Here is an 11,078-nt window from a genome sequence, read left to right as displayed (position 1 = left end):
CGAGGACTATTACGTCACACGATGCGTATCTTCAGAAAAATGTCCGCCGTTCTGGATTTTTTTTTAAAGCAACATCAACAACGTGCGTTTTTCCTCCTTTAATAAATCATTATCAATATTACATTATAGTTTAGTCATATTTGAAGCAAAATTAGGTTCGTGTATGTAAGGTTAAATAGTTTTATATACACAATCATGAGAATGTTTTCCATGCTGCTCCATTTTTCTCACTGGCGGAAGTAACTTTTAATATTTTATGTTTTATAATATGTGCTATTCATACAACTTTAGCGTCTGATTTGTGACCGGAATTCGCCATTAAAAATCTGTTTCTTTTTCATTATCAATGGCAGGGATGCTCGATCCTCCCTGACCACAGAGACGGGCGGAAGTGGTGGGATAGAGAGCCGGAAGTAGTAGGTTCGACTGTCTGTACGAGCCGACGGTGATTGCGAACGATTCCAGGGTGTTGTATTGTGTGGCCTGGGGGGAACGCAACGTCACGTGACATGGCCGAATGCTCCGGGACGGCGGTGGGAGGAGAGGCTGCGTCCAGTACGGTCACCACCGAGAGTGAGGCCCAGCCGGTGAGTGACGTCAAGATGAAGCTCACACATTTTCCACATCATCCCATTGGCGTCCCTGCTACAAGTCCCAGCACACCCCACTGACAGCTCAATGACATCCTCCCAGTCCCAGTACTGACATACAATGGGCCTGTTTTATCCAAGACTGGAGAAGATGCATTATTATGGGAGAACATGGGTGATCCAGCAAACCTGGAATGGATTTCCTTAAATATCTTTTGTCATTATTTGGCAAATGTTTTCAGTCCTGGACCAGATCTATTCCAGGTTTGCTGTATCACCCAGGTTCTCCCATGATAGTCCACCTTCTCCAGTCTTGGAGATTAATCAGGCCCAATGTCTGCATCAGTCCAAGCAAACCCTTCTGACGTTCCCCATGTCCGCACACCCGCCCAATCCCAGCACACGCCAATTTATTTAACACCCTCCCCGCCCTCTTCAAACCCCCCTGAAATATAGTGGCCACCCCTCTGACCTACAAGAAATGTCTGATGCTGACTTTTTATTTTGAAGGAGCCGCGCTCACTGACACTGAAGCTAAGGAAAAGGAAGCCAGACAAGAAAGTGGAGTGGACGTGTGACACAGTAGACAATGAGAACCTGGGGAGGCGTTCTTCAAAATGTGAGGCTCGCTGTTGTATTTATCGGTAACTCCCCCCTCCCCCCTTCACTCGTATGACTGTCAGCTGGTGGAATATTGCCGAAGCTGTTCTATTGCCATTCAAGTCAAATCAGCAGCTTTCCTTATCTTTCTCTGCTTCACTACTAAATATTCTGGGAGCCAAAAAATAAAAAGAAATACTTCCCGTGGTACTTCCAGGTATGAGGAAACAGTGCTGAGCCAATCAGCAGTGTCCCAGAAAAGTCCCACGTGGTGCCTCCAACAAAATGACGGCTTATGTGACAGTACTGTAGATCTTTTTTTTTTTTTTTTGCTGTCCTTTAGAAATGCTCAGTACTGATATTTTTAGTGGAAGGTCATCTTTAACACTAAGGGACACCGGACCCACTATGAGTCCCTTCCCTAAACCCCTACTCTTTAAAGAGGAACTAAATTCAAAAACGGCCAAAACAAAAAAAAAATACACTTCCCTTTAATCCCGCAGCGCAGTCGATCAGTCTGGAGGTGTCTTCCATCGGGTCCCGCGTTGTCCCGGTATATGTCTTCAGGCCGGCGCTCCCGGTGCCGCCATCTTCTCTACTTCCGGGTTCTCCTTGCTACGTCACCTGACCCAGGCACGGTATCAGGGGACAGTAGTTGGGGGGGAAAAAACTTGCCAATCTCACTGCGCATGTGTAAGATCTTTTTTCCCCCCTTTTAACAAAAGGTCTCCTTCTGTGCAGAAGAAGCAGCCAAGAGCCTTCTAGGATGTGTGACGTAGGTATCCCGGGAGGCTTTGCGCTCCCATTCATTCTTGATCGCCTGGGCCAGGGGTCAGCAAAATTTTTTTGGCTACTAGGCCATTTTAGGAGGTTAAGAAGGCACACTAGGCTGGACTCTCTCTCGAGTCCTGCACTGATGGCTCCGCCTCCAGCGAAACGCCCCTGAAAGGGAAATCCCTCTCCTCCGCAATGCATATGCAGGAGAGGGAATATCCCCTTACCCCTGCATGCGGCCCAGTTGCTGCGGGTTGCCGGAATTAGGCCTGATCGAACGGGGTGGGGGGTGGCGTTAGACCGGTACGACTACTGGCTAGGCTGTATCTGGCCTAAAGGCGGGAGTTTGCTGATCCCTGGCCTAGGCACTTACAAATAAAAAAAAACACAGAATTTTTACTTAACATAAAAGGGTTGTCTACGTTTAGGTACCCTTTAAAGCAGACCAAAACTTAAAGTTTTTTACTTTACATAAGGGTAGTGGGAGTGACATCTCTGTCTTTCCAGGAGCTCAGAATATGTAAAGATTTTACAGGAAGACACTGCAGTTCTTTCCAGGAGCCTCTTCCTGTTCTGCATTCCACAGAAATCTTCCTGGAAAGACAATGGAATCCCCCACCTTGGCACCTGGGGAGATGACGAGCATAAGATAAAAGTCTAACTTTTCAATTTTAGGTGAATTTATTACTATTATTAAACAGGATTTATATAGCGCCAACATATTTGTCAGCTATTTATAGTAGGTGATTGGGAGAGGACAAGCGGCCCTTCCGTTTTATTGGAAAGACTTCCCCTAGAGTAGCCCGGGTAAGGAGTGATTTATACACCGCGATCATCAGCTTGTAAGCAAAACATTATGGGAAGATTTACTCCAAAACAAGTCAGGATTACATTCTATTCCAACAGCAGCACAATATACACAGCCATCTTCAGGACTTTGCATTTATATCTTTCTTGTTCTGTTTTTGAGCAGAACAGAGAAGTGACTAACATCTGATTAGAGGACAATCTCTCTGATTACTTTTTTCCTAGAACTTATGTTGTTGCTATAGTAACTGCCTTTCACTGCCAAGAATGGCATGGACACTTTAAATGCCAATAATGTCCTTAATTCTCTCCAGTCTGCTAGGCATTGGGGGCCTGTGATTCATTCCTCCTGGCTAAATATGGAACGTAGATATTTGGGAGAGCACAGAGCGGCATCTGATAGTGGGTGGTAGTGACAGATCTCCAATAAATTACCATGGTAACTGGTACTTTCTCATCTGCTACTTAAAGGACTTGGTTCATCCATGCATTAGATTATCAGCCTATTACTAATTATATTATAATAAGAATATAATTTCAGTAAATAAATAACGCACAGTGCTGCGTAATATGTTGGCGCTATATAAATCCTTTTTAATAATAATAAAATACACAAGTCAGATGATCCTTGCCCATTACAAATGGTCTGCTTGTCTCAGACAAGATCCTGACGTGTACAGCTGTCACCTAACCTTGATCATGGATTCACCCTGATGGATCCATGAACGCTCGACGGCGAACAACTGCTGTACAAGTCGTTGGAGAAGAGCACAGTGGGGTGCTGCTTGCTCCCCCTCCCTTTTTCATAGAACAGAACGGCAATGTTGTATACAGTTCTCACTCATAAATCTGTCACTTCTTTGTCTCTGGAAACAATCATGAAAGATCGTGTTCAGTGACAAAAAAAATTGCACGTGTTGGATTGGTAATTTATATCCATCAATAACGTGATTGATTCCATGCCGAAAATCCAATCTCACTTCTCATACATCAAAGGGTCTAACCCCAATCCCTGTGGGTCAGAATCCACCCCCATTTTTAGTATTTATAAAGCAGCAGTAAATTTAGTAAGGGATGGTGTACAAAGGTCACGGCAGGATCTAAATAACACACAGTAACAAAGAAGGCATCTCTAGTTCACTTTTACTGTTTTAAAACAAACAGGAATGTGATAGGAAAACCAAGTTGGACACAAAATAAATTAAAATGGAGCTCAGTTTTTTAATGCTATACAGAGTTATCCTCAGAAATGTATTTCAGCTGGGTAAGGGAAGCCATAGCTAGGTGAAAGGGGGGGGGGGGTAACAAATATGAGGGTACTGGATGTGCATCATTTCAGCAGGTGGTGCTCTAGGCTGTGTTTCACTGAGCTGCACGTTAAGGCTACTTGTTTTTACAAGGCTTAAGGGTCAACTCCACTTATTTTGAGAAAAAACACAATCCATTTAAGGAAATGTTTGTACATTGTAAGATTTTTAGCAATCTTTGTCACAAAGAAATACCAGCAGTAAATTTAGTAAGGGATGGTGTACAAAGGTCACGGCAGGATCTAAATAACACACAGTAACAAAGAAGGCATCTCTAGTTCACTTTTACTATGTTAAAACAAACAGGAATGTGATAGGAAAACCAAGTTGGACACAAAATAAATAAAAATGGAGCTCAGTTTTTTAATGCTATACAGAGTTATCCTCAGAAATGTATTTCAGCTGGGAAAGGGAAGCCATAGCTAGGTGAAAAGGGGGGGGGGCAACATAAAAAAAGGCTGGGGAGAACACTGAACAAATTTAATGCCACAGGTATCCAGTAATTGTGTAAGCTTTCTACCACATGTTTGATTTGAATTTGAATGCCCTCCTCCTTAATGCATCCTGTTTTTCTATCTTCTTTGTAAGAAGAAATTGCGGATGGATCAGGCAATGAGGTTGAGGCATTATGGGTGGAGTTGAATGTGCGGGTGAATAACAGACAATTAATCACTGGAGTCTGCTATAGGACCCCCAGTGCTAAGGAAGAAATAGAAAATCAACTACTAGCACAGATAGAAAAAGCAGCAAAAAGTGGAAGTGTTTAATCATGGGAGATTTCAACCACCAACATTGACTGGAGTAATGGCACTACAGGAACAGCAAAAGGGAGGAAATTTGTGAATTTAATACAAGATAATTTTATGGTACAGTTTATAGAAGCCCCAACTAGAAATGATACTCTGCTGAACCTAGTTCTTTCTAGCAATGCAGAGCTTATACCAAGTGTGGATATAAAAGAGAATCTGTGTAGCAGTGATCATATTATGATTTAATTTAATGTAAGCTGTAAACAGGAAGCAAAAACAGGAAAGATAAAAACATTTAATTTTAAGAGAGCAAATGTTCAGTTATTAGGGGCAGTTTTCTTTGACTTGGAGACAATATTGTCCTCAAAGAACACTGAACAGAAATGGGAATTTTTCAAGTCTGTTCTAAAAAACCCATAAGGAACAAGAAAAGGGCATCCCAAAAATGTAAAAATTAAGGATCACTTTCATCATTTGAAAAATATAAAGAACATAACAAAAGATGTAAAAAGGAGATAAAATGTGCAAAACTTCAAAATGACAGTTTGCAAACAAAAGTAGGGCAAACCCACCAAAGCATTTTAAATATAATAATAGCAAAAAGATTAGATCTGAGCATGTAGGCCCATTAAAGAATGTCGCTGGGTTGGTAACTGGGTATAAATAAAAGGCAGATTTACTAAACGCTTTTTTTTTTTAGCTCTGTGTACACAAAGGAAAATCTCAGAGCTCAAGTCCAAAATCATATTAGCAATGTCACTGCCTTAAATAAGTCATAATAGCTCAGAAAGAATATGATTGAGAAACAGCTGGTAAGAATTAAGGTTGACAAAGCAGGACCTGATGGATTACATCCACATGTCCTCAAAGAGCTGAGCTCGGTTTTTTCAAAGCCATTATTTCTAATTTTTAGAGACTCTTTAGTCACTGGCAGGATACCGATGGATTGGCGTTACTACAGACCGGTTAGTTTAACATCCATAGTTGGAAAGGTCCTGGAGAGTTTGATAAAGAACCACATAGAGGAGTTTCTGCTAGAAAAAAAATAATATAGGTGATAGTCAGCATGGCTTCAAGAAAGACAGAAGTTGTCAAACAAATTTACTCTCGTTTTATGAGGAAATAAGTAAACAGGCATTGGAATAGCAGTTTATATGGTGTACTTGGACTTTACTAAAGCATTTGACACTGTAGACAGTTACCGTATTTTTTGCCGTATAAGACGCACTTTTTCTTCCCCAAAACTGGGGGGGAAAGTTGGTGCGTCCTATACGACAAATGTGTTTTAAAATAATTAAAATAAGATACTCACCCGATACCCGATCCTGCGTGTGTCTCTTCTCCTCGCTGGCTGCATGCAGCGTGTGTCTCTTCTCTCTGGCAGCGCGTGTCTCCTCCTGGCTGCAGTGAAAGAAGCCGGCACAGCGCCCCCTGCTGTTCCCTGTCCTAACTGCCGTACAGTGGAAAAAAAGCACAGAGTGATCAGAAGGGGAATTTGAATGGCACATGAGTGATCAGAAGGGGAATACCGGTATGAATGGCACATGAGTGATCAGAAGGGGAATAATCTTTCAGAATCTTTTTTTTCTAGATTTTCCTCCTTTAAAATTGGGTGCATCTTATATTCCGGAGTGTCTTATACGGCGAAAAATACGGTAATATGCAAGTTAGGGTCAATAGGTTTAGAAAAGTCAATCTGTAAATGGATAGAGAACTGGCTTAAAGATTGCATACAGAGAGATGTAATTAATGATTCCTACTCTGAATGGTCTAAGGTTATTAGTGGTGTACCCCAGGGTACACCACTACTGTTTAACATCTTTATAAATGATACAGAGTTTGGGATTAAAAGTACCATTTCTGTGTTTGCAGATGACACCAAACTATGTAATGGAATTAAATCCATACAGGATGTCTATAATCTACAAGCAGACCTGGATGTACTGTTTTATTGGTCAGCCAAGTGGCAAATAATATTTAATATAGATAAATGAAAAGTTATGCACTTGGGAGCTAACAACATGCATGCTTCATACTGTCTAGGGGGAATACACCTAGACTGCACCTGGACTTAGGTTTTTTTTTCAACCTAACCTACTATGTAACTATGTATTATACCCCGGCTATTCAGCATCTCTGTATTGTGATACAGCTTCCTGGTGTCCCATGTTTTGTACAAAGTATGAGAACTTACAGCAAACCTACTATAGGCAGTGATCTCACGCATGTGCAGTGAGAAGGACAAGAAGGATTTTAGGACCTGATCCAGAAAACCTCAGAAGGGAGCAACTTCCGCTTTAAAGGATTTTAGTCTTTTGTATATGTATTTTATTCATGCCTCCACTTTAGGAATGTAACAAATATGAGGGTACTGGATGTGCATCATTTCAGCAGGTGGTGCTCTAGGCTGTGTTTCACTGAGCTGCACGTTAAGGCTACTTGTTTTTACAAGGCTTAAGGGTCAACTCCACTTATTTTGAGAAAAAACACAATCCATTTAAGGAAATGTTTGTACATTGTAAGATTTTTAGCAATCTTTGTCACAAAGAAATACCTTTTTGTCCCCAATGTCTGATTTCTGATAGGACCACCTGAGTATATCTCATTGTAACAATGGAAAGCTGTAAAGTTTGCACTCTTCATTATACAAACCTAAGAAAATAGTTCACAAAAAATAAAATTCCTATAGCTTATAGAGTTGTCCCCAGAACAGCTAGAAGGGGAATTCCCCCTAACTTTGAGAGATTTCCCCTAAAGCTGACCCAAACTCGGAACTTTTTACTTTACATAAAAGGGTAGACAACCCTTTTATATAAAGTAAAAATCTTATTTGTTTTTATTATTAAAAAGCACCACCCCTTTCTGTCTGATTGGGAGTGCTATGTCATGCATCTCGCGAGGCTTCTGGGTGCTCTCGGACATGTGCAAAAGGGGAATTTTCTTTACTGAGGGAAAAGAGATGCCCATCTCGCGCATCTGCAGGGAGATCAGCTCTCTTTTTTTCCCCTTTCACAGCGGGCTACATCAGTCTCGCACCTGTGCAGTAGGAGATCAGGTGACATACCCCCGCGCTGGGACTAGGATGAATTTCAGGATGGCACGGAACCGGAATGAATGATCCAGTGCAGTCGAGGGATCTGCGGGATTAAAGGTAGGTGTGATTTTCCTCAGTGAATGCTCAGCTATATCCAGGGCTGAACAGATACCAGGAACTGGGAATACCATGCATTCAATAACTGGTGCCATCTGTATATTAAATCCTATTTTTCTTGACTTCCAAAGAATGCACTGGCAATGGAATTTATCTTCAATGTACACCTGCTGCCCTTACTGTTGACTTCTTGGATATTAAAGCTAAATATGTTCTTTATCCCACAGGCTGTTGCATCTATGAGAAGCCAAGGGCTTTTGGGGAAAGCTCCACCGAGAGTGAAGATGACGACGAGGGCTGTGACAGTGCCCACTGCATCCGGGGCCACAAGAAGAAGGCACCTGGGTCCGGGGAGGGCCCTCCATCGTCAAGCCACGAAAATGCCCGTGCCATGCAGCACTGAGAAGACCGGGAGAGAGTGACGGAGTGCATCATAAACACATGGAGACATCAATGTATTATCTGAGCTGCTGACTCCTATCTCGTCCTGAGTATAAGACCTTCAGCAGCGAGTTGTTGGTTCAGTGTTTTGTATCAGGTCGCCAATTGAGGAATACCATGGCTTTGACACCGGGGCAAGATAGCATGTTTGACCTGATGTCTCATGAGATGGCTTGAAAAGCTTTTTATTCACTCCGATCTTTACTGAGCAGGCTGACAGCTGTCCTACCTACAGGGAGCTTAGGCCCAACACTACACATGTTTAATGCACAGTCTCTCTCTTCTTCTGTATTGGCATAAAATCTCATCTGCCAGAAACCGAATCTCGGTGAATGTACATGCATGGAAGCCCCTCTTCCTCCAATGCTGCTATCTTTCTCTTGTCTAGCCACTGGCTACCCTCCATTCTCATAATAACCTCATCCAGTCACCTCTCTCGCTTATCTCAATATTAGCATTCCTGCTCCCAGAAAAATATCTAATGAATGTACTTTGTCAGTGAGATTTCCCAGGGAATGCCCTGTCCACTTGCCTTTAGCTTTTGCTCCAAAATCATTATAATTAAAGTATGAATGGCCTGTCCATGTTCCATACTGTCTGATAGCCAGAATGGAAGTGCTGTATGCCATAGCTATAAGATATTTTACTTTATGAAAATCAGAGAAGAGTAAAGAGGGATTGTGGCTCGTACAAATTTTGGTGCTGGCATTTTTCTAGGTTGGTTTAGAAATGGCAAACAGGGCAATGCTACCATGTTTCCTTTATATCAGCAATGGCTGAACTTTTTAATCACCCACAGGTATTGGCTTTGTATTAGGGAAGGTCTTTTTCATAAATGATGGTGTGACCCGTCAAGAAAGACCACTTTGAGAGACGAGGCTTCCATAACCTGGAGACAGCAGTTAGTACAGCAGGAGGAGGCATATTTCAGTATGATCAGTCACTCTGCACAGTTATAATAATTTGTGTATGCCGAGGTTGTGAAGAGGTGGAGATGTCATTGGCTGACTGCTAGTCTTTGACCTTTGAAATTGCTTCAACGTATTCAAAAAGAGACCCATTTTTTGAAGCTCCACTACATGTAAAAATGTGGCAAATAAAGCACAGAAACATCCTTATTATATTTTTTCATTCAAGCTTTGCTTTAATGGGAAAAGCCCCTGCAAGGTAATGTGTACTTATTTGGGGTACAATATAATTTATGAAGAACCTGAAAGCTTCCTATGCCTCATACCTACACGAAAACCAAATGATGGAAGAAGCACTTGTGGGATAAAGCAAGCATGATCTATTGTTTGAAAGTTTACAGTGCATTGCCCATTACAGCCGATCGGATTCTGCTAGTTCATCATATTTGTTAGGAGGCGAGCAGTCATTTATGATTCTGAGCCTTCATTGTAATTTACCAAACCTTAGAGCGTGCTCTGTTACATAATCTCATAAAATCCATAAGCATAACCATTTCATTGGCTTTGTTTTATGATTTACCTTAATATTTGTACACTTCTCCCAGTGCTCTATACGTGCGCCATTGGGCAGGTGTTGTGAGATGCACGGCAGATGTAAAGTTGGGCTTTATGGACCTTAATGACCCTGTTAGCCTGGGTCCTATATGATTGTTCAGTTTGCTCTTTATAGAATCTGTATATTGTGTTTTTTTTTCTTTTCAAAATTAAACTATTTTTGTTTGGTATCGGTGTCCAGAATTTTGCAACAAACCAATGTTTTTATACCACATAGGATTTGTATTTTTTATGTGGTAAGGTAATGATGAGGGATCACATGACTGTATAATTTTACCTCTGTTTGCTATTTGCTTCATGTAAAGGATAAATGTTAATCTCCCCAAATCTCTGACTACAGCACACACCTGGTCCTTTACATGCCTTGATTTCCATTGCCGCTATCTTCAGTGTTGAGCCCTGGCTGGATCATGCAGATACCTTTTTTTTTTTCTGCACAAGTATGCCATGGTCCTTATTATTCTTTTGGGTGAACCCAGTTTGCCGCTTAAACTTTTAAGTTGTGCGGGAAGAAGCTCCAGCCCCTATATTGTGATCCCACCTATAAGTAAGAACCAAAAACAGCCTGGCAGTTACTCAACAGTACCGGGTGGTTCACTCGGCTTAAAGGGGCTTGGGGGAACACTGGTTGAATCATAGTCCACAAACAAAAAATAAAAGTCTTAGCATTGACTGGAACTGCAATCACTTTCTATCAGAAAAATGTTCATAAGTACAAAATATTGCACACATATGCAAAAGAAATGGCCCCCAGTTCTTAATCATCTGTAAAAAGGTACCACATCCCAAGTGTACGATACGAAATAATGAAACCTAGAGAGAGGTTTACGATAAGGGGTTTTTAAGGTATCAGAATATAACATTGTACCTATAACACTGCACAACAACGATTTTGCTACTTGGAATAACACATGGTTTTCATGATATCGAGTGCCGATTCCAAATCTGAACTCAGAATTTGCCTATCACATACAGATTTTAAGTTATAGGTGTGCTATAGCTGTTCAAATGGTCAGTAATTGGGTAATTTATTTTTACATGGGAACAAAATTATAACAGTTGCAGCTACCACTATGCCTGCTGCTGCCTCAGCTGAGTCACATCCCTTGGTGGCATGCATGTTCCAGTAGCGGCTG

At 41.5% G+C, this 11,078-nt stretch overlaps 1 protein-coding gene across 1 annotated transcript; it reads left to right on the top strand.

Annotated features, from left to right (window-relative positions):
- The first annotated feature begins 390 nt into the window (after nucleotides 1-390).
- On the top strand, nucleotides 391-10,110 carry PPP1R11 (protein phosphatase 1 regulatory inhibitor subunit 11). Its single transcript, XM_072429810.1, has 3 exons — nucleotides 391-587; nucleotides 1,101-1,209; nucleotides 8,206-10,110. The coding sequence occupies exons 1-3, from the start codon at nucleotides 510-512 to the stop codon at nucleotides 8,379-8,381; spliced, it is 363 nt and encodes a 120-aa protein (XP_072285911.1). The 5' UTR covers nucleotides 391-509; the 3' UTR covers nucleotides 8,382-10,110.
- Nucleotides 10,111-11,078: the final 968 nt, after the last annotated feature.

The sequence above is a fragment of the Pyxicephalus adspersus genome, chromosome Z (assembly GCF_032062135.1).
Source record: "Pyxicephalus adspersus chromosome Z, UCB_Pads_2.0, whole genome shotgun sequence".
In the NCBI taxonomy this organism is placed as follows: domain Eukaryota; kingdom Metazoa; phylum Chordata; class Amphibia; order Anura; family Pyxicephalidae; genus Pyxicephalus; species Pyxicephalus adspersus.
The sequence above is the reverse complement of the archived record's forward strand: the minus strand, read 5'-3'. Positions and strand labels throughout refer to the sequence as shown.